The sequence below is a fragment of the Phascolarctos cinereus genome, unplaced genomic scaffold (assembly GCF_003287225.1).
Source record: "Phascolarctos cinereus isolate Bilbo 61053 unplaced genomic scaffold, phaCin_HiC Scaffold_1;HRSCAF=81, whole genome shotgun sequence".
Taxonomy (NCBI): Eukaryota; Metazoa; Chordata; class Mammalia; order Diprotodontia; family Phascolarctidae; genus Phascolarctos; species Phascolarctos cinereus.
Genome location: NW_027555514.1, coordinates 197204439 through 197229216, shown reverse-complemented (window position 1 = coordinate 197229216; position 24778 = coordinate 197204439). Strand labels below are relative to the sequence as shown.

The 24778-nt window shown below is 35.8% G+C and overlaps 1 protein-coding gene across 2 annotated transcripts in view; it reads left to right on the top strand.

Moving 5' to 3' along the window:
• The window catches only part of ADA2 (adenosine deaminase 2), a 145888-nt gene that overhangs the window by 102740 nt on the left and 18370 nt on the right, over positions 1-24778 (top strand). Inside the window, exons 1-4 of one of the 2 annotated variants that reach the window (XM_021001746.2) lie at positions 2041-2132; positions 4659-4979; positions 6359-6584; positions 7484-7694. In XM_021001746.2, the coding sequence (XP_020857405.1) occupies positions 4667-4979; positions 6359-6584; positions 7484-7694 (750 nt within the window). In that variant the 5' untranslated portion in view covers positions 2041-2132; positions 4659-4666. Of the gene's footprint in view, positions 1-2040; positions 2133-4658; positions 4980-6358; positions 6585-7483; positions 7695-24778 lie in introns of those variants that run through there. The other variant, XM_021001748.2, reaches the window with a different exon arrangement.

Below are 24778 nucleotides of genomic sequence, written 5' to 3'. Positions count from 1 at the left end.
AAGGCAGTCAGGGACTCCTATTACAAGCCTAGCTAGTTAGTTGACAGTCCGGATGGAGAGCATCAGCCCCTGGGGCCCTGGTGTAGAAAAGAGCTATCTTCTATCCTGGATGGAATTCTATATTGTCACTTGGAGGGTTGAATCCAAAAGGCCCACAAGCCAGAAATTGTTTCTTCTTCTACCAGGTGTGGTACCCTACATCATTAGTTCTTCTGGGTCAGCAGCCAATTTGGGGACTCTCAGCAGATAAGTGACACATAGCAAGAAACCAGCCCTAATGTCCCTACGATGGTTGACCAGAATGGTGGCTATACATGGTATAGAGAGGGGTGGAGGGAGAAGGGCCCTATTAAGTTTAATAAATTTTTATTGATATTTTGTTTAATATCACCTACAATTTCCACTGATAGCCTTACTTTATGACAGGCCTCCAGACGTGTAACCTAGATGTCATCTTTTTCTCCCTACCATCTCTCATCCACCAAAATGGAATCTGTAGTCAAGGCCTATCAATCTAATCTTTGCAATATCTCTTGAACATACCCCTTCTCTCCTCTGATTCTGTTACCACTTGGTATAAGCCCTCATCACCTCCTCATTACCATCTGGACTATTGTAATCTCCTGCTGATGGGTCTGCCAGGTTCTTCCTGCCTCAAGTCTCTCCTTACTCCAATCCATCCTTTATTCAGCCACCAAAGTGATTTTCCTAAAGCACAAATCTGACCATGTCAGGGGTGAGGTGTTGGTCTCTACTTAGTTTCTGCCAAACTGCTTTCCAAGTTTTCCCAGCAGTTTTTGTCAGAGTGAGTTCTTTGCCCCAAAGCTTGGGTCTTTGGGTTTATCAAATGCTATGGTCACTTACTACTGTGTATTGTGTACCTAAACTATTCCACTGATCCACCACTCTATTTTTCAGTCAGTACCAGATTGTTTTGATGATTATCACTTTGTAAAACAGTTTGAGATCTGGTATGGCTAAACCACCCTCCTTCAAAATTTTTTTCATTGATTCTCTTGATATTCTTGAACTTTTGTTCTTCCAGATGAATTTTGTTATTATTTTTTCTAGCTCTAAAAATAAATTTTGGTAGTTTGGCTTGTCACTGTATGATTTAGGTAGAATTGTCATTTTTATTATATTGACTCAGCCTTCCCATTAGTGGTTAATATTTTCCCAGTTGTTTAGATCTGACTGTTTGTGTGGAAAGTGTTTTATAAATATGTTCCTGTAGTTCATATTTAAAGTCATTTCCATCTCCCTCAGCACAGATTATTATGGGAGTAGAGTAAGGTGAAAATGGAGTTGTGTCTTGGCAGGTGGACTCCCAAATATTTTATATTGTTTACAGTTATTTTAAATGGAATTTCTCTATCTCTTGCTGCTGGACTTTCTTGGTAATATATAGAAATGCTAATGATTTATATTTTATATCCAGCAACTTTTCTAAAGTTGTTAATTATTTCGACTAGTTTTTTAGTTGATTCTCTAGGATTCTCCAAGTGTACCATTGATCATGGTTCTTTTAAATTGTCAATCTGACTTACACTGCTAGGCCTAGGCTGAGAAAATTCAATTAAATTTTAAAAATATTTATTTAACCATTTACTGTGAAAGGGCACTGTGCTAGGTACTAGGAAAATGACATAGTTTAAATGAGATATACAGTAGCATTTAAAAGAGACAGTCTCCATCTATTAGTTTCACTTCATCTTCCTTTTCTAAAAAAAGATTAAATAAAATTCAAGACCTTCCTCCCATTTTATATTTTATCTACTTTGTAACCCACAGTAATTTTTTGGATATTAAAGTGTTTACCAAAAGGATTGTGAACTTGATAGTAAGTATCCCGTTCCTATTTTCTGGAGTTTGGAACCTTATTGTTCTGTCATTTTGTTCTAACTTTCTTGGAATTAGACTCAGTCACTATTTGGTTTTCAGAAGACCTTCCCCTCCACTCTCCTTCATCCCCCCTTTGAAGGCATCTATACTTGAAGTGAAACTGAATGTACTGAGTGAAGTGAAACTTCCTCAAAGGAAGTGAAATGAGATGGTGAGCTCACTTTGATTCTGTTGAAGCAGCTGTTTGGGTGAGCAAGCTTGCAGTCTGTATTTTCTGGAGCTGCCTTGAGGTAACTGAGGTTCTGTGGGACCAGGTTCTGAGAAGAGCTAGTTAGAGCATGTAGAGAATCTTTTTCAGTGGGGTATCCGGAGATCCCTGCCTCCAGGGACTTGTTGAGGCAAGGACCTATGTAACATAAGGGTTTGAATGGCACAGGCATAAGTGATTAGTTCTTTTTGTTGGTGTTTGTTTTATAAAGTTTCATATTTAAAGTCTTCCACAGTACAGATTATTATGAGAGTAAAGTAAGGTGAAAATGGTGCTATGTGAAGATAGGCTGTTTATCACTGTGTGCTCACACAGTAGGCAGAAAATGCTAAGATGTTAGGTTACTGAACGGAAAGAACTTCGTGGGGATGCTGCCATATTTTTAGGGTTGGGGATCTAGGGTTTGTTGGCATCCTGTGTAATATCACCAGGAGAAGCAAGCATAAGGCACCTAATGAGCATGGGGGACCTAAGAAAAAGTAGATCTGAACCTAAGGACTTCTGTCCTCTTCTATCTCCTCTAATACCTACATAGCTTTTGATATCCTTCCAACAGTAGATTTGGTAACATTCTAAGCCTAACTTATACTATCTCACCCCCTCCTTTCCTATTTTTATTGTTTCTTTAAAACTTCTGTTTCAGAAAAGGCTTATTGTTATTTTCATTCTTTATAGCTCATCACCACCCTAAGTGGAAGGCTTACCCTCCACCTGCACGGTTTCATAGCTTATTTCATTGTTATTGTCTTGTACTTTCCCCATCACACCCTTAGCTAATTACTTACAGGCCCTAGGGCTAATATTTCAATACTTTATCATCAACAAATATTTATTTGGTGCTCTGGGGTACCACCACTTGACTGAGAAAATAGTAAGAATTTTAATATTGTAACATGCTAATTTAAAATTAAGGTTTATGATGTTTTCCTCTCAGCAACTCTGAGAGGCAGGTGCAAGTATTGTCCTAATTTAACAGGTAAGTAGACTAAATCTCAGAGTTTAAATAACTTACTTAGGCTCATAGAGCTCCTAAATAAGACATGAACATGAAAATATAGATAGCAATGCGTTATCCTGACAGCATTCAATGCAATATATTGAACAGGTGCTAAATATATATGTAACACTAATTATCTTGACTATCACTTCCTGAAGGTCAGGTGTGTTACATTTCTTCCCTCCCTCAGGGTCGTTTGGAATCTTAAGATTCTTGGGATTATCTAGGATGCCTGCGAATGGCTTCAGCCCCCATCATGATGTTACACCAAATGTAGGAGGGTCCTCTGCACCCTAGTTGTATTTAGCCACTAATAGATTAATTTCTGCAAAGGAATACTTTAGATACTTTACTTTAAAAGGCATAATCACAAATATAAACACTCCCAGAACATGTAGGGCTTGATCTTCTACCCTCTACCACATACTACATTAGTTTCTGGGGAAGGGAAGCAGATCAGTTTCACAACTTAGTTCAGTTTCTATAGAGCACAGTTCCGGTCCAAAACCAGCCTTGGGCTTAAGTTCCAGGCACCCTGGTTTTTCCCTGCTTCCCTGCTGGGCTGGATGAATTCCAGGGTAGAATCCTGGCTGTAAGATCACCATGGCTCAAACTCCTGGACTTGGTGGGCATTACCTTATGCACCTTACATTGAGAAGGACAAAAGAAACAGAATGGAGACTCCAGACCCATTTCTTAGAGCTGGAGTAAAAGAGAGAGAGGGAGAGGAAAATATCCCCCCTCTTCCTGGTTCAGTTAATGGCAACTTTGGAGAAACTGAGCTTCACTCTCTGGATGCAACAGGAAAGAGTGTGTAGGAAAAGAGAGAGACTGTCTCAATCTGGCAGTTTTAAAAAATACAGCCTTTTCTTGTGATGTAGCAAATCGAAGGAGACCACTCTCACCCATGTGGTAGGAGAATGCAGGATGCAGGGTACCTTCATGTTAGGGTATCTGGGCATACTCCAAGCCCCATTACATAGAGTAATTGATGGATTGATTAGGGAACCTGAACCTCAGAAGGGTAAAGTGGCTCACCTAAGATGGGAGGTTAAGAAAACGAAATCCCTGAGTTTTAGCAACATGGTATAATGGGGAAAACTCTGGAATAGAAGCCAGAAATCCTGTGTTCTGGTTCTGGCTTTACCACTTACTCACTGACCATGGGGAGGTATGTCCTTGGGGAGGTTACTTCACTTTTTTGACCCTGTTTCTTCATCTGTAAAATAAGAATTTAATTGTATCTGCCCTTCTTCGCAAAGTTGTCACAAGGATCAAATGAAATGATTAACAAAACACTTCAAAAGCTATAAAGTGGTATGCATATACAACATTACGATTGTAGGGTCCAGTGAATTGGATGACTGTTCTCAAATATTCCACTATCCCTTTAGTTGTTCTTTTTTATTCTTCAGTCTAATTTAACTGCACTCCCTTAGCTATTTCATTTCCAGCTGATCAGTTTCTTACCTCTTAAATCACCAGCTTGATTTCAAATAATTTTGATTTACCCACAATGGGTATTCACCCAAGTCTTTCTTCTTTTTCTAGGTGTCCCCATGTTGCTGACTGGCCACATTAAATGGTTAGCCGTGCTGCTGGCCATAATGGTCTTTTCTCTCTGCTTAGCCCTTCCCTTAGATGATTACCGGAAAGCTCTTATAAGGAAAGAAGAGATGTTGCAAATTGGGGGGGAGCTATTGTTAACAGATCAAGAAGAGCTGGCCAATGAGAAACTAATGGCCCTCAAAAATGCAGAGATTACACAGGCAATGGAGAAAAATCAGTTTCCACCTAGCATGCACTTCTTCCGGGCCAAGAAGCTTATTGAAGAAAGTAAGGTGTTCCATGTCTTAAAGAAGATGCCAAAAGGTAGGGAGGGGCCTTTATGTAGGGGTAGGGTAAACTTATCTAGGGGTTAAGCTCATGAAGAAATGGGAAACTGAGTTATCTGAAGAACCTGAAATTAAAACTATTGCTTTGGAATTCTTTTCTCTGTTACCACTTCTGAATGGGAAAAAATAGGGACATAACTTTATTTTTCTTGGTTTTTTTTTTTTAGTGTTTTTTCTTTTGCAACATGGCTAATATGGAAATATGTTTTGCATGACTTCACATGTATAATCGATATCATATTGCTTGCCTTCTCAACGAATGGGGAAGGGGCAAGAGATAGGGAGAGAATTTGGAACTCAAAATATTAAAAAAGAATGCTAAAATTTTTTACGTGTCATTGGGAAATATTTATTGAAATAAAAACAAGAAAAAAAAAAAGAAAAGGATGGGACACAATGGGGAACTATATCACTACATTTCCCTGTTCCCCATATTTTCCCCCATAGACCTAAAAACGTAGGTGAGGGTGGTGATCAGTAATGCCACACTGGAAGCCAAAAGTCCTGCCTTTAAGAAGACTCCACTGAACAATGCTGTTGGAGCCTCAGAAGTATGAGGCTGCAGCTGAGATCTTTGGACCCAGATGAACTTCTAGGATAAAGTGGGCTGGAAAAATGTCTGCCCAAACAGGTTTCCAGGGACAGACTGCCACTGTTATTCCTTTTTTATCTCAGGAGAATATCCCCCAAAGGCAGAGCCATTCTCTCACTGAAGCCCTAAATTAGGAATTTCTGAGTGATGAAGAAGGCACCTTAGGAAGTGTTACTCTGGGAGCTGGAGCAAAGGGAGTTGTGTTCAATGATCAGGGGCTTCCCAAAACACAGGCAGGATGCTCCAAAGCTCAACTTGGCCAATTGCTTGGAAAGCAAGTATACCTCACTGGCATTCCTTCCTGGACTAGACAAAGTAGGTTTTAGGAGACTCTAGACAGAAAAAAAAAGCTAGGACTTTGAGAGATTAGTTACAGGTCTAGAGCTAAAGCCAGAAATTTCCATCAAGGTTTGGATCCAAGGAAATTTGGCCAGGATGAGAATTTCTATGCATGAGCAACATGATCATCTACTTTTCACTTAGGTGAGATATCACCTGTGGTAGGTGTGAGGAACCTGTGGCCTTGAGGCCACATGTGGCCCTCTAGGTCCTCAAGTGTGGCCCTAGGTCCTCAAGTATGGCCCTTTGACTGAATCCAAACTTGACGGAACAAATCCCCTTAATAAAAGGATTTGTTCTGTAAAACTTGGACTCAGTCAAAAGACTACACCCAAGGACCTAGAAGGTCACATGGGGCCTCTAGGCTGCAGGTTCCCCATCCCTGACCTATGTCCTCTAATCTGTAGTTTTGTCTCCTCTCTCAGGAGCTGCTTTACACGTCCATGACTTTGGCATCTTGAGTGTTGACTGGTTGGTGAGGAATGTCACCTACAGACCCCACTGCCATCTCTGTTTCACTCCAAGCGGCAACCTGAAGTTCATATTTGCTGACCCTGCCCCTCCAACCCCAAAGCCAGAGGGCTGCTCTGAGTGGATTTTGCTAGTGAAGTATAGGAAGCAGCTGCAAAATGTCACTGAGTTTGACAACAGGTGAGTTGTCTGACATTTATATAGAGCTTTAAGGTTTACAAAATGAGGTAAGCAGAACAAGAGGCATTATTATACTTGTTTTGTAGATAAAGAAATTGAGATTCAAATAAACTGTGGTCTGCTGAATATTCCATAGCTAGTAAGGATCTAAGGTTGGATGCCTCTCAGCTTTAGAACTGAGTTTAGTTAGCTAATCAAAAGCATTCATTTAGGGCCTAGTGTGTAGAGAACATAGTACATCTAATGTATCTTGTTTCAAGAAATTTCCCTACATGAAAACCTGTAAGATCAAGCTCTTCTGGTGCATTTAAAACATGATTTGAAAATCAAAATAAAATAGTAGTCATTGGGCTAGAAATTTGATCCAATTTGATTTATGAATAAGATAATTTTTCAGGAACATGTTTATAGCATAAAGTAAGTTATCCATATGTGTTTTGTGAGAGGATGCAAAAGAAATTATTTCAGTCTTAAGGTACTTATGATATATTATGTTTTCACAAACCTTCTATAGAACATTATAATGCAGCTCTCCATTAAAGTCAAAATAACTTGTAAAATAACGAGTAAAATGCCTAAGAGTCCTGAGGGGATGTGAAATGAGAAAGAACAGAACATTAGACACCAAATTTCCCTGGTTAGAGGGAAACCTCTGCTTCTTTTGATTCTGAGCCTTTCAGACATTTCTGAGAATTCTGGGAAATAAGTTCCTAGGAAGGGAAACCGTGACTCCTCCCTCACTCAACTCTGCCTTCCCCTTACTGGAAAGATAGATTCCTCTGGGCCCATGCAAGAGACATGTAGGTATGGCTCCGATGTTGCACAGTTTCATAAGGAAATTCACAAGCTTCCTTACCTGAAGCTTCAACCTGGCATGACTCCCTTTTGCTTCATGACAGCTTGCTGAGAAACTTCACCCTGGTGCTGGAGAACCCTGAGATAGCATACTCAGATCAAGCCGTCATCTGGGCAAGGTTTGAAAACATCTTTATTGCTGTTAAAGGCCTTGTCCATTATGCGCCAGTGTTTAGAGAGTATTTCGCTAGAAGTCTGGAGGAGTTCTATGAGGACAATGTGCAGTACCTGGAGCTAAGAGCCACACTGTACCCGGTAAGTCTGCCATCTTCCTCTTAGTGCTCATCTCTCTCCTTGTCTGCTCTTTCTGCATGCTTGGTTCTCAAGTTTCCCCTCGGAATCTTCATTGGCTCCTTGTTCTGCTTCCTAAACTTAAGAATTGGGTGAAGGACTCTTGGATCTAACTTCTAGGTCCAGCAAAATCCCACATTAGGCAAAATTGTGAAATAGATGGAATTTCTCTTCATTGTCCTGCTTCTCCTTTCAGAACCACTTTCTCCCTTGGTGACTCTTCTCTTCTCTGTTCCTCGGGCCTAGAGCCCTCTTACAGTTTCCTTGCTGCCCAGAGTCTCACTGGGAGCCTGGACAAGCCTCATGCTCTAGAGACCTTTCCTTGCTGCCAAAGATAGATTTCCACTGTTCTTCTTCCTTTGAGCCATGAAATGTATTAGGTGACAGCTAGATAATCTGATGAACTAATTTGTATCAACATGTTAATGGGTCCTGATGAATCACAGGAAACATTTATATTTTTACATGGGCCTTCTGGAGGATTAGTATCTTAATCCTATTTGTAATCTGATATGCAATGGTAAATGAGGAGACATGGGGGTGGGGAAAAGATGGGCATTAAAAACCAGACTTCAAATAGGGTAAGGGTAATTATTGCTTAGAATGGAAGTGGCAAACCTTACCCTGGAAATTAGAATGCGCCATAGAGAAATCAATAATTGCATGAAAAAATAAGAAATATATTTTTTAAAAGATTGAAAAGGAAAACAGAGGAAAATATAAGGTATGTAGTAGCAGATACAATTGAACTGGAATGCATGTCAAGGAGAAATAATGTAAGAATCACTGGGCTACCTAAAAATTATGATTAAAGAAAAAGCCTAGGTATCATATTTCATGAAATTATAAACAAAAACTGCTTAAACCTGTTAGTGGTGCTGGTGGTGTTCAGTTGTTTCAATCACATCCAACTCCTTGCGATCCTATTTGCAGTTTTTTTGGCAAAGATACTGGAGTGGTTTGTCATTTCCTTCTCCAGAACATTTTAGAGGTGAAGAACTGAGGCAAAGAGGGTGAAGTGACTTGCCCAGGGTCACACAGCCAACAAGTGTATGAGGACACTCGAACCACTGTACCACCTATCTACCCCTAACTTCTGTTAGTACCAGAAATCAAAATGAAAATTAGAAAGGATTCATTGGTTGCCTCCTGTAAAATTCCAAAATGAAAAGTCTCAGGAATGTTATGGCCAAACTACAGAGCTTTGAAGTCAAAGAAAAATAAAATACTGCAAGTATACAGACAGAGAAGGTTCAAGTACTACAGAGCCATAGTGAAGATCACACAAGATTTTGAAGATACCACTAAAAAGAAGAGATCTTAGTATACAGATCTTAGGATTCCAAAGGCAAAAGATAAGTTTACAACCTAGAATAACTTATCCTACATAGTCCTATAGGGGATAATGGATCTTTAATGAAATAGAAGACTTCCAAACATTCTTAATTAAAATATCAGAGCTGAGTAGAAACTTTGAAACACAAACATGGGAGTAAAGTGAAAACTAGGAAGATTAGTTCATATGAACACTTGGAATGGTTACATACATATGGATGAAATGCTTACATTTTAATAGGGGGAGAAGAAACAAGTGTGCCTTTAGAACCCTAATGTCTTCAAGGGTCACAGAAAGTCATAAATAAGATAAAAAATTGGTCTGAGGAAATTTGTGTTAAGTGAGAATTTTCAGTCATTCAGTCATTCTTTTTTTTCACTCTTTAGATTTTAGCAGGTCCTTAATTTTAGCTTTTATTACATCCAGACTGGGTTTAGGGATGAAGTTATTTCTTAAAATTGTTCTGCCTTAGTTTGCATCGATTATTATGTTACTTGGAACTGAGAGTGCTATTAACAAAAAATAGTATGAAGCCCTAGTTACACCTGCTAAGTATGTCTCCAGTTTTGTTTTGATGTATTACTGGCATATAGTGAAACAATGTCTTTAGTCCATTTAATGTACACTAGTCATCAGTGTCATCCTCACTGAAACATTTCCAGCTCATGAGTTATTGGTATTTCTTTTTTAAAAAATTTTTAAATTCATTTTGAACTTAAGTACAAAAAGACACATACAAAAAAGAACATTTCCATGTACACAGCACAACATAAAAAAGAGGATTCAATACAAAACCATGAATTTCCATTTCACACTGTTTACTTTTTAAAAACTATGTAATAAATATTACTCATCATTTTCAAAGCTACCATGCTTTTCTGTGCTTCCTTCTTTTTTTGTTTTTATTTAGTATTTTATTTTCCCCAGAGAGTTTTCTCTCCCATTGTATTCCCTTCCTCTCTGTTGAGTTCCAAATTCTCTCCCTCTTGCCCCGCCATCGTCCATTGAGAAGGCAAGCAATATATCATTTATACATATGAAGTTATGGAATACATATTTTCATGTTAGCCATGTTGTAAAAAAAAAACCAATAAAAATCAAGAACCATAAAGAAAGTGAAAAAAGTATGCTTCAGTCTGCACTTAGGGTTCATCAGTTCTCTTTCTGGAGTTCTTTTCGTCAGCTGATCATCCTTACAATATTGCTGTCAGTACGTACAATGTTCTTCTCGTTCTGCTTACTTCACTGTGTATCAGTTCATGTAAGTCTTTCCAGGTTTTTCTGAAAGCATCCTGCCCATCATTTCTTATAGCACAATAGCATTCCATTACAATCCACCACAATTTGTTCAGCCATTCCCCAACTGATGGACATCCCTTCAATTTCCAATTCTTTGCCAACACAAAAGAGTTACTATATACATTTTTGTATATATAGGTCATTTTCCTTTTCTTTGATCTCTTTGAGATACAGACCTAGAAGTGATATTTCAGGGTCAAAGAGTATGCACGATTTTATAGTCTGTTGGGCATAGTTTCAAATTGTTCTCCAGAAGGGTTGAACTACTTCATAACTCTACCAGTAGTGCATTAGTGTCCCTATTTTCCCATGGAGCAGTCTTTCAAATGATTATTAATGGTTTGCAATTCTTCTTTTGAAAACTATTTGTTCATTTCTTTAACCACTCATTTATCGGGGAAACCGAGTTCTCTTGAATCCCAGGCCAGTAATCTGATATTGGTGTGGCAATGCCAACGTGGTTGGAGTGGTCATTTCAGCTAGTCAAGTGGAATTTTCAATTTTATATCTGAATTCAGAAGGAAAGTGGGCAATGGAAATTGCATCATAACATTTATATAATGCTTTAAGATTTGCCAAGCATTTTCCTCAACAACAACCTTGTAAGTTGGAGAGTAGAAATATTTCCATTTTATGGATGCGAAACAGGCGTATAGTGGTAAAGTGGTTATAGAGTAAATAGTGTTAGATGCTAAATCTAAAACTAGGTCTTAGACTCCTGGTCTTCCTCTCTGAGACTATAACCCCTAAGACCCCAGTCATCATAGGGTATACTCTTTATGACTCCAAACTTTCTCATTGTATTTTCTTAGACCTTTTATCAGTATCTCCTCATTTCTCACCTGTTGCACTATGTTGGAACTTCTCTGACTGTCTTCTCCACCAGGCCTCAAGAACCTCATCATCTTGTAAGATCTCATCAACCTTGGTACTCTACCTTATCCCTATCCTCTGCCTCTCTGAAAGGTGGGGCCATGAATGACAAACCTCCATTTAAGTAGAGTGCTCAGCTCAGACATCTCATTTCTCACCTGGCTGGACTACCTTGGGATTTCTCTGACTGACTTTTCCACCAAGTCCCCTAGCTGGGCACCTTTTCATCTTTCCCTCCTCCCCCTTTCAGCTTCCTATTGGGGTTTTATCTTCCCCCATTAGATTGTAAGCTCTTTGAGGGCAGGGACTATCTTTTTTGCCTCCCATTTTTGTATCCCCAGCACTTAGTACAGTGCCTGGCACATAGTAACTGCTTCATAAATGTTGATTGATTGATTATGAACTTGAAGGGCTCTCTCCAGTCTGACATCAAAGATCCTGTAAGAATGGCTTAGGTTTTCATAGACCTCCACAAAGAAATCTGATATCTAGCTCAGATTTTGCTGGGTGGGAAAGTGGAGAAGATTTGAAGGGAATTGAGAGGAGAGAAGACCTTTCTGTCCACAGTTGCCTCTGTGAAGGAGGTAGCTTTTGTCCTGGGCTTTAGTAACATAATAGAGGGCTGAGTTGCAAAGGGAAGTTTCATCAACATCTGTTGGGGCCTTTAATGGCCCACACCAGTCAGGAAAGGAAGCTCTGTTTTTAGTTGTAAATGTGTCGATAGTTCTCTTCCGGAGCTCTGGGCACAGACATTGCTAGGGATCTTTGTGAGGGGCCCAGGCCCAGAAGGAATGACCAAATCCTAAGATATCCAAATTCCTCTCAGTTAATTAGCTGTCTTCAAAGTCTTGAAGAAGGAGCCGAGAGGATGGATTATGAACAACTTTAGTGTGACTGAATTGTAGCCCCTACATAATGCATAAACCAAAAAACCACTGCACTTCCTCTTTCACCTCTACGAATTCATTTTTTAATCAGCTATTTCTCCAAAAATGCTTCCCTAGCAGGCATTGTAGATGGAAAAGGAGTCACATCACAGGAGAGATGAGAGAAATTCAAATGTGTACATTATAAAGCCTGGAAAAAAGTACATGTATGGCATAGGGCAACGAGGATTGGGTTTAGGGTCAGAGGAACTAGGTTTGACTCCTAGCTGTGTTATTTGCATTCTTTGTGTAATTCTATAATCTTCATGTGTGGCCTTAGGCAAGTCATTGTACTTCAGTTTCCTCCTACATTGTGTAAAATGAGGAGACTGGATTAGATCAGGAGTTTTTAACCTCTTTTGTGCCATGGATCCCTTGGCTTTCTATTGAAACATATGGACCACTTGTCATAATGTTGTTGTTGTTGTTTTTTAATAATTGAAAGAAATGCTAATTTTCAGTTAGAGGTTAGGGAAAATAAGGATGTAATTTTTTCCCATCCAAGGTCATGGACCGCAAGTAGTGCAGCTAAGTGAGAAATCTATGGACCTCTTGGAGTCACCTTGCCTCAGAGTTATTATTCCTGTGTTAATTAATAATTTAATAAAACATTTAATAAAAATACTTATATTTATTGCTCATGTTCATAGTCTATAAAAAGCACTTTCCTCATGATATCCCTTTCGCAGGGAAGGTAATAAAACGTAAATGTTATTTTGCTGATAAAGAAACAGAGGCTCAGGGAAGTTATCAAAAATAAAAGCATTCAAAAAAGACCTTCTATCCAAAAAAAGGGGGGGGGCAGCTAGATGCAGTGGATAAAGCTCTGGCCTTGGAGTCAGGAGGACCTGAGTTCAAATCTAGCCTCAGACACTTAACACTTAATAGCTGTGTGACCCTGGGCAAGTCACTTAACCCCAATTGCCTCACCCAAAAAAAAAAAAAAAGACCTTCCAGGTCAACTGGGCCAGTCACCTTGTTTACAGATGACCAAAACCTGAGACCACAAAGGATTAAGTGACTTACTAAAATCATGCAGCGAATAAATGACAAACTCAGAATTTAAACCCAGGTCTTCCCAATTCAAGACACTAGGCTGTCTATTTAGCTCTAAACTTTTTTAGAGACTTCTCTATCTCTAAAACTAGAAAACAGGAGCGTAGATTTAAAGTTGGAAGGGATATTAGAGGCCATCTAGTTCAGCGCTTTTTAAATTGTGGGTCATGATTCCACAGGGGGTCACCTAACTGAATGTGGGGGTTGCGAAAAATTTGGTCACAGTAAAATGTTTCTGAATTCGCAATGACCAAAAATTAATTCAAAATCCAACGCATAATGAATCCAAGGTGTTTCTGGCAGCACTTTGCCGTGTTGCATCAAGCGATTTCACTGCAGCCATGGCTCTGAACACACAGCATGTGCACTTTGCACTGCACATGCCATCATGCCACACAACACCAATGAATGGCTGGCAAAAACACCTTGGCTCAGATCCGAAACCATTGCATGTTATATAAATTGCAGTGTTTTTACTGCACATACAAAGTTTTCTGCTCTTACAGAAACATAATAGTTTAATTATGGAAAATAAAGACTTTTAATATTTTCCTACCATCATTTGTCAGCATGTAAGTGTCACGCTAGCATATCTTTGGATTGTATTGTGTTAGAATGTTTGATTTTAAAATTTCTGTTATCTCCTTCTTTTACAGAAATGTAAATGTTTAATTGTAGCAAGTAAAGACAAAAACCCTTTAATAATATTTCTCTACCATCACCACTGTTTGTGTAAGTGTGAACATAAATTTTTAAAATTAAGCACAAATGTAATTTCATGAATTAAAGCTAGTATTTGAGAAATTGTTAGCAATATTTATTTATATTTTAGGACAAAAATATTTTTTGGTTATGGATAAGTGGCTAAATGTAGACAGAAGAGGTAAAAATACTGATGACAATGTGGCAGTCTTCACTACTAGGTTGTAGTACACCTAAATTAACAAGTAAAAGAAAATACGTGGAATCATTTTTGCAATATGGATTTACTTCTGATAATGGTGATGGTGTGGAAAAACCTCTTTGCTTAATTTGAAATGAAGTTTTGGCTGTGGAGAGCATGAAACCAGCCAAACTAAAATGACATCTTAATGTCAAGCATGCAATGTACTGCAATAAACCAAAGGAATATTTTGAACAACTTTTAAAATCTTCAAATGAAGAAGAACAATGTTTTGAGAAATTCACTATAAATGAAAAGTATTTATTTGCATCTTATGAAACTTCCTATTTAATTGCAAAAGCAAAAAAAGCCCTATACAATAGCAGACGATCTTGTGTTACCTGCTGCTATTAAAATGTCAGAAATAGTTCATGGGAAAAAGTATCGGGATGAAATTCATAAAATTCCTTTACTGAATGATAATGTTTCCAAAAGAAGTTCTGAAATTATTAATGACCAATTCCAGCAGCTTATTACCAGTCTTAAGGGCAGCACAAACTAGATGAAACAATTGATATTTCTAACATGGCACAGTTGTTACTTTATGTAAGTTGTGTTTATGAAGGAAGCATACATGAGGAATTACTGTGATGTGGCCTTTTGGAAGGGCACGTAAGAAGGGAAGATATATATCTTAAAGTCGATGAATTTTTCACAAATGAAGGTTTACAGTAGAAAAATTGTGTTGGAGTCAGTATAGATGGTGCTGAAGCAATAATGGGCAAGAATGTTGGATTTGTAGCGAAAGTTAAAACTAGTGGCAATGAACATATCACTTTTATTCACTGTGTGATCCATCAAGAGGCACTCATAGCCAAATATCTATCTATCTATCTATCTATCTATCTATATATATATATATAGATATATACATATATATATATATCTATCACCAGTTAGATGTTGTGCTTCGTGATACTATCAAATCCATTAACTTCATTAAAAACTGAGCCCTTAACAGTTGTTTGTTTTCAAACCTTTGGAAAGACTTGGACTCTGATTACAAAAGCGTATTACTCCATGCAGAGGTGAGGTGGCTCTCAAGAGGGTGAAGTTTAAACAGATTATTGAAATTGAAAGATGAAGTTGTCATATTCTTGACTGAGCAGAAATCCAATTTTGTTAATTTTTTTATAATGACTTATGGCTTTCAAAACTGTTATTTGTCAGATTTTTTTTTAAACTTAATGACTTAAACATGTTGCTTCAAGGAAAAAAATTGTAATGTATTTATCTTAAAAGATAAAATTGGAAGTTTTACTAAAAAAGTTAACATATGGAAGAATAGAGTGGAAAATGGTTCTTTAGAAATGTTTACAGCTACAGATGATTTTATAATTGAAAATAACCTTCCCAAGGATTTAATTGTAGGAGTTATAGTTGATCATCTGGAGTGCCTGGAGACAGCTTCAGAAATACTTCCCTTCAAATTTTGATTCTAAAGAACTAAATTGAATTCATAAGCCATACTCAATTGAAATAATAACCCCCCCCAAACATTAGTTATCTGCCATCAAAAGTTCAAGAAGAATTTGCCAAGTTATCAAGCAGCATAGGTTTAAAACTTGAGTTTCCACAAAAATTGTTAAATAAATTTTGGCTTGGGATTAGGGCAGAATTTCCAACAATTTCTGAAATGGCTTTAAACATACTTCTGTCATTTTGTACTATGTATTTATGCAAAGCAGCGTTTTCAGCATTGATGATTATAAAATCAAAATATCGATCAACTTTGAAAAATGTTGAAGATGCTCTATGTCCTTCAGTATCAAATATTCTGCCAAGATCTAATTCTTTATCTAAAAATAAACAAGCACATCCATCTCATTAGTATGCAAATTTGCTTTCATCTTTAATAAATGGTAAAATGATATGTGTACCAAAGAATTGTTTTAAAATAATTTTCTTTATGATTTATTATCAGTAAATGTTTGATTTGTATGCCTATTTTATATATCTATATACCCAGGGTCGTGTAAAAATTTCTCGGGCAAAAAGGTGGTCTAAAGTGGAAAAGGTGTAAGAAGCCCTAGTCTGGTTCACCCTTCTCATTTAGAGAGGTTAGGTGACTTGCCTAAAATCACACAGCTCAAAAAATGGAAAAGTCAGGATCTGAACCCAGTGCCCATTCTGTTGTACCATGATTTTTCTCTTCAATGATACAATAGACAATAAAACATTGTTAATAACTGTTTATTTAAATAGTGCAGCATGGAAACTGTTGCTCTGTCAAAAACAAATTTCTTAATGATCTTCATCTAAATTAGAAAGAACAATGCAAAGGGTAGAGTTTCCTCTGTTCATTGAAAGTCACTTTTCAATAAAAGTATTCCAAGTATCTTTCCTTGTAATTTCATAGTAGTTATGAAACAAAGGCAAAATTCTTCAGTCAAGATTAAAAAGGATATAGAGTCTATGTTAGAGCTTTTGATTCAGTTAAATAACAATAGTCAATTAAAACGTCGGTGCATCCTGAAGAACAATTTTCTTTTAGGAGAAGGCTTTTAGGCCTTCAGTCTGTTCAAAAGTGGAGAAAGAGATACTGCTCTTCATTGGATACCCTTGTTCTGTCACTGGGCTGCAGGTGGTGCAGTGGATAGAGTGCCAGGCCTGGAGTTAGGAAGACTCATCTTTGTGAGTTCAAATCTGGCCTCAGACACTTACTAGCTGTGTGACCCTGGGAAAGTCACTTACCCCTATTTGCCTCAGTTTCCTCATCTAAAACAAGCTGGAGAGCAAACAGCAAACCACTCCAGTACCTTTGCCAAGAAAACCCCACATGGGATCATGAAGAGTTGGACATGACTGAAGCAACTCAATGACAACAAAGTCCTGTCACGACCATAATTTATCTTCAGGGAGTTAGGGATTTATCCCTGAACTTTGATTTAGTTTTCCATTAGAAACTGGTGAGGCCTTTGATAAAGATGTTACAAAATGATTTCAGACTTGGACAATGACATAATAATTCTGTCTTCATATTTTATGACACAATTTAGGCCTGTGTGTCTATGTTGCTATATCTCTCCAAAGAATTTTTAATTACATCTTAATTTTTTTTAGTCAATGAAAATCCCTTTTGTATCCCTCCCATCTTCTCCCCAATACCCTCTCCAACTGAGAAAGGAAGAAAAACAAAGGGCTTATTCTAAACATGCCATATTCAAGCAAAGCAAGTTCTCCCACTGGCCTTGTTACTCTGAACCCATCACCTCTCTGTAAGGAGGTGGGTACCATGTTTAATCATGAGTCCTCTGAAATCGTGGCAGGTCATTGTGTTGGTCAGAGTCCTAAGGTCTTTCAGAGCTATCTTTACAATATTGTTATTGTATAAATCACTCTCCTGGTTCTGCTCACTTCATTTGGCATCAGTTCATACAAATTTTCCCAGGTTTCTCTGAAACTATTCCCTTCATAATTTCTTATAGTAAAATAGCATTCCATCACATTTGTTACCATAACTTAGCTAGCCATTCCCCAACTGATGGGCGCACCCTCAGTTTCCATTCTTTGCTGCTGGAAAAAGAGTTACTATAATATATGGATTCTTTTGCTTTTCTTTTTATCTCTTTAAGGATATAGGCCTAATATTAGTATTATGGGGTTGAAGGACACAGTTTAATAATTTTGGGGGCCTAGTTCCAGATTGCTTTCTAGAATGGCTAGACCAGTTTATAGTTCCACCAACAGTGCATTAGTATACCTGTTTTCCCACAGCCCTTCCAGCATTTGGCATTTGCCTTTTTTGTCAGCTTTGCCAAAGGCTATGAGATAGACCCTCAGAATTGTTTTAATTTGCCACTCTATTAATGAAAGAGCATTTTTCACGTGATTATTGATAATTTGGATTTTTCCTCTGAAAAATGCCTGTTTGTACCTTTTGACTATTTATCAACTGAAGAATGGCTCTTATTCTAATAAATTTGAAATCAGTTCTATATATCTCTGAAATTAAATCTTCATCAGAAAAACTTATTACAAAGACTTTTCTTCCATTTACATGGTTCTCTTCCAATTTTAGTTGCATTAGTTTTTGTTTGGGCAAAATCTTTAAAACGTTATGTAATAAAGAATTTTCTGATTTACCTCCTGTGATCCTCTCTATTGTTTGTCATGAACTTTCCTCTACCCCATAGATCTAACAGGTGATTTCTTCCTTGCTCCTCTAATTTATTTATTTAAAAAAAAGTTTTACTCATATGTTTTGTTTTTACATTCCAAATATTTACAGATTACCCTGTCTTTATGAGAAGTCTCTTGTAGCAAAGTAAAATGATTCACCAAAAACAACTGATATGGTGACCTCATCTGAAAGTACATGCAGCATTTCACATCTGTTGTAACTTCTCACACCTCTATTTTTAAAAATGACCAGAATTCTATTTTCTCTGCCTCCCAGGCCCCAAATCAATTGGAAAAAAAAATTTCCTTGTAACAAATATGTATAGTTAAGGAAAACAAATTCCCTCAATGTTTGTATACGAATATACATATATTTGTGAGATATATGTGTATATTGTATATACATATATGCATATATGTGTATATATACATGTGTCTGTGTGTATGTATATGTAAAGACAAATTTTAACGTTCTTTTTTTAAACTTTAGTTCCAAATTCTCTCCCTTTCTCCCTCTCTACCCCTCCTCCCCCATTGAGAAGGCAAGCAATTCGATATAGGTTATATACATGTAGTCATGCAAAACATGTCCATAATAGTCATGTTATGAAAAAAATATGTATATATATAAACAAATGAATGAATGCATGCACACATTTCTGTACCTTAAATCCACCACTTATCTTCCATGGCTAATATGTTTTATCATCAGTCCACTAGAATCATGGATGGTCATTGTGTTGCTCATAGTTCTTATGACTTTAAAAGTTGTTTATTTTTAGCGTTGTTATTGTATAAATTGTTCTGGTTCTTGTTTAATTCTTCGTCAGTTTATAAAAGTCTTCAAAATTGGTTTTTTATAATATTGATGTTATACAGCATTTCTCAAAAGCCCTAGTGTAGTTTAAAGCTATGTTGTTGTTATGAAGCTGTTCAGTCGTTTTTGACTCTTTGTGACCTCGTGGACCATAGCATGCCAATACTGTCCATGGGTTTTTTGGGCAAAGATACTGGAGTGGTTTGCCATTTCTTTCTTTAGTGGATTAAGGCAAATAGAAGATAAGTGACTTGCCCAAGGTCACAAAGCTGGGAAGCATCTGAGGCTGACTTTGAATTGAAGTCTTCCTGACTCCAGGCCCAGCACTCTATCTGCTGAGCCATCTAACTGCCTCATTTTAAGCTATGCATTAAGACTTTGAGGATACCTTGTAGTATAAATTATATTTCTGGTTCTGCTTACTTCACTCTGCTTTAGTTCATATAAGTCTTTCCAAGTCTTTCTGACTTCATCTATTTCTTCAGTTCTTTTAGCAGAATAGTACTCCGTCACATTCATATGCTGCAAGTTATTCAGCCATTCTTCAATTGATGGACATCACATAGTTTTCCATTTTTGCCACTACAAAGGGCTGTTATAAATATTTTTGTACATGGGAACTTTTTCTACTTTCTTTGACTCTTTTGGGTATAGGCCTGGTAGTGGTATAGCTGGGTCAAAAAAGCATGCAGTGCTTGGTAATTTTTTGTGTGTAATTCTAAATTGCTTTCATTCCCTGAATGGTTTTACCTATATTCAGATTCACCATCAGTGCATCAATGTGCCTATTTTCCCACAGTGTGTACAGCATTTATAATTTTCCTTTTTTCAATTTTGACACTCTAATGGGTGAGAAATATAATCTCAGAATTGCTTTAATTCACATTTATTTAATTAGTAGTGATTTGGAGCATTTTTTCATATGTCTATAGATAGTCTGGGTTTCTTTGCTTGAGAATTGCCTGTTCATATGCTTACATCATTTATCAATTGGGGAATGGCTCTTTTTCTTATAAATTTGAATAATTTCTTTCTGTATCTTAGAAATGAAATCTTTCTCAGAGACATTTGCTACATTTTTTTCTCCAGTTAATTGTTTTTGTTTCAATCTTAGTTTTATTTGCAAAAATGTTTTAATTTTATGTAATCAAAATTACCTATTTTATCTTTTATGATCCTTTTTGTTCCTTGTTTGGTTATAAATTTTATCCAATTCACAGATTCAACTGATAATTATTTAACTTGTTTATCTAATTTTCTTATGATATGACCTTTTATATCTAGGCTATGTACCCTTTTGGAGCTTATCTTTGTATATGGTATGAGGTACTGGTCTAAATCTAATTTCTTTCAGATTGCTATCTAATTTTCCTAGCAGTTTTTATCAGATGGTGGGTCCTTATCCAAGCAGCTGGGGTCTTTGTGTTTTATCAAATAGTATTAAATACATTTGCTTCTGCATGTTGTATATCTCATCAGTTCCACTGAAGGCACTATTTTTTAACCAGTACCAAATGTATCAAATGAGATAATAATTTTAAAGCACTTAGTACTATAGTAAGCACTATATAACATAAAAAAAGGTAGTAAGCAGTATATAAATGTTAGCTACTGTTATTGTCATTTATTATTATCACCAAATTATTTTTTATAATTACTGCTTTGTTGTATAGTTTGAGATCTGGCACTATTAAGCCCCTTTCATCCCCATTTCTTTTCATTATTTCTCTTGTTATTCTGGACTTTTTTTCCTCCATATGAATTTCAATATTATTTTTTTCTGGTTCTATAAAGTAATCCTTTGGTAATTTGATTGGTATGCACTGAATAAGTAAATTAATTTAGGATGTATCATTATTTTATTATATTGGCTCCTCATTCTCATGAGAAATTAATGAATAAACAATTAACTATCATAACTGTGAATGTGAATGGGATTAACTCATCCAGAAAATGGAAGAGATTAGCAGAACGGATTAGAAAGCAAAATCCAACAATTTTTTTTTACAAGGAATAAGTGAAAATACAAAATTTGATAATATAAAGACTTTGAAATATGATGATTCACCCAGACAAAAATTAAGGGATTGAAGATATGTATTATCATATAACTTTTATTAACAAAAAAGAAAAAGAATAAGTCAGTGAATTTGGAATGTAACTAAAAATACTAGATAATTATAAAATTAAAAACCCTAAGTAGGCACTAGAAATCCTGATAATTAAAGAAAAAATTAACACAATTAAAAACAATTTATAAATAAAACAGGAATCTGATTTTAAAAATAGACAAACCATTAGCTAATTTGATTTATTTTGAGAGAAGAAAACAAAATTAACAACATCAAAAATAAAAAAAGAATTCATAAGAATAAAATGTATTATTAGAAATCATTTTGCTAACTGTATACAGATAACTATAAAGCACACAACTTAAATGAAATAAATATGTACAAAAATGTAAAATACCCAAATTAATATAACAAGAAATAGAAATTTTAAGCAACTCAGTTTCAGAGAAAGAAATTTAACAAGCCATAAATGACTTTCTTAAGAAAGAAAGCTCTAGGACTGGAAGGATAAACAAATGAATTCTATTAAGTATTCAAAGAACAATGACTTCTGATATTATATAAATTATTTACAAAAAATAAATAAAAAGAGATTTTACCAAATTCTTTCTGTGACACAAATTTGGTCTTTTCATAAACAAGGAAGAGCCAAAACAGGAAAAATACAATTATAACCACTATCCCTAATGAGCATAGATGTAAAGATTTTAAGTAAAATTTTAGCAAAGAAGATAAAATAACATGTCAAAAGACTATACATTATGAACAGATTATATTTAACAGGAATTCAGGATTGGCTTACTCTTAGGAAAACTACAAAGTTAATTAACTATATTAGTAACAAAATAAATAAAAATCATATTTTTATATCAATAGATCCAGAAAAGGCTTTTGACAAAATATAACACTAATTTTTGCTAAAAACACTAGACAGCAGGAATAAATGGACCTTTCCTTAAAATGATAACCAATATATATATTTTAAAACCAAGAATTACCATTTTATGTGATGAAAATAAATTAGAATCCTTTTCATCAAATTCAGGAATGAAAAAGGATGTAAAAAAGGATCACCACCACTTCTGTTTTTACATAGTATCAGAAATGTTCACTGTAATGATAAAAAAGAAGTTGAGGGAAAAGCAATAAGTAAAAAAGAAACAAAGTTAAAATTTTTTAAGATTAAGAACCCTAAAGAGTCAACTTAAAATTAATTGAAACAATAATATCAGTAAACTTGTAGGATATTAAGTAAACTAACACAAATGATCAAACCTTCTATGTAATATAAATAAAACCCAGTAGAAAGTACTATTCTATTTCTAAGAGAAATTCCATTTAAAATTACTACAGAATATAAAAGTGCTTAGGCGTTTACCTTCCAAGATACACAAAATAACTACATAAATATAACTGCAGACAGAAATAGAAGTCCTAATTCTATATATTTTTTTTGTGATGTACCCTTTATCTCTAAGTACTTTATCTCTAAGTATTTGGAGATTATCTTGGTAAACAGTGTCTGATATTTGTCTTTACCTAATTTCTGCCAGACAGCTTTCCAGTTTTTCCAATAGCTTTTTATTGATTATTGATTTTTTTACCCAAATGGCTAGGTTCTTTGGGTTTATCTAACACTAGGTTACTATACTTATCTGCTTCTATGTATTGTGTACTTAATTTGTCCTGCTAATTATGTCTCTATTTTTCAACCAGTACCAAATTGTTTTGATGATTACTTCTTTGTAGTGTAGTTTGAAATTTGTTCCTACGATGTCCCCCTTTCTACTTTTTTTCACTATTTCTCTTGAAATTCTAGACCTTTTGTTCCTCTAAATAAATTTTGTTGTTAGGTTTTCTAGCTCTATAAAGTAATCCTTTGGTATTTTGATTGGTATGTCACCTAATGAGTAAATTAATTTAGGGAGTATTATAATTTTTATTATCTTGGTTTAGCCAATCTTGTAACAATATTTCTCCAGTTATTTAGATCTGCTTGTATTCATTTAAAAAGTTTTGTAGTTGTATTCATGTAATTTCTGGGTATATCTTGGCAAGTAGAATGCTAAGTATTTTGTACTTTCTGTATGTTAAATGGAATCTTTATCTTTTTCTGATGGATTTTTTGGGCAATATACAAAAATGCTGATGATTTCTGTAGCTTTTATTTTCTATTGTACAACTTTGGTGAGGTTGTTAGTTGTTTAATTTAATATTTTAGTTGACTCTCAAGGATTCTCTGAGTTAACCATATCATCTGCAAAAAGCAGTGATTTTGCTTCCTCTTTGCCTATGCTTATTCCCTCAATTTCTGTCTTATTGCTATAGCTAGCATTTATTTCTAGTGCTATATTGAGCAGTAATGGTTCACAATATAGAGAAACAAATGAGCATGGTAGCCTGATGTTTGATAAATGCAAAGAAGCTGGCTGTTCAGGTAAGAAATCAATAATTAATTTTAAAAAACTGTTATAAAAACTGGAAAGCAATCTGGCAGAAACTAGGTAAAGACCAATATTTGATATTTGCCAAGATAATCTCCAAATGAGTACATGCCTTAGATAAATGGATAGCCTTGTTTTATTCCTAATTTTATTGGAAAGGCATCTACTTTATCCCCATCAGAGATAATGCTGGCTCTTTGTTTTAGGTAGAGTCTACATGTCATATTAAGGAATAGCTGTTTATTCCTATAGCCAGGTATCTTCCTTAGAATCATCTAAGTGGCACAGTGGATAGAGTATTGGGCCTGGAATCAGTACGACCTGAGTTCAAATGTGACCTCAGACACTTACTAGCTGTGTGATCCTGGGCAAATCACTTAGCCTCGATTTGCCTCAGTTTCCTTAACTATGAAAGAGGGATAATGTAACTACCTCACAGGGTTGTGAGGATAAAATGAGGTAATATTTGTAAAGTGTTTGGCACATGGTAGATATTTAACAAATTCTTATGCCCTGCCCTCCCTTTTTTTTTTTTGCAAGGCAATTAGGGGTAAGTGACTTGCCCAGGGTCACACAGCTAGTAAGTATCAAGTCTCTGGTCTGAGACGGGATTTGAACTCAGGTCCTCCTGACTCCAGGGCTGGTATTCTATCCACTATGCCCACCTAGCTGCCCCCTTTCTTTTCTTAAAGAAGAGGTGTTATATCTTGTCAAAAACTTTTTCTACATCTACTGAAATAATACAACTTTCATTGTTCTTCTTGTTAATTTGGTCAACTTTGTTTACAGTTTTCTTAATATCGAACAAACCCTACGTTCTTGGTATAAAACCAAGTATATCACAGTGTATAGTTTTATATGTTGCTGTAATCTCTGTTGAAATTTTATTAAAATTTTTTTTCTACTGCCATTCCTTAGGGATATTAGTCCATAGTTTTCTTTCTGTTCTGACTCTGTCTGGTTTAGGTATCACAACCATATTTGTATCATAGAAGGAATTTGTTAGGACCTCTTCCTTTTCCATCTTTTCAGACAGCTTTTGTGGTATTGGAATTAATTATTCTTTAAATATTCTATGGGATTTACTTGTAAATGCATTTGGTCCTGGTGTTTTTTTCTTTGGGAGATCATTTATAGTTTGTTCAATTTCTTTTTCTGAG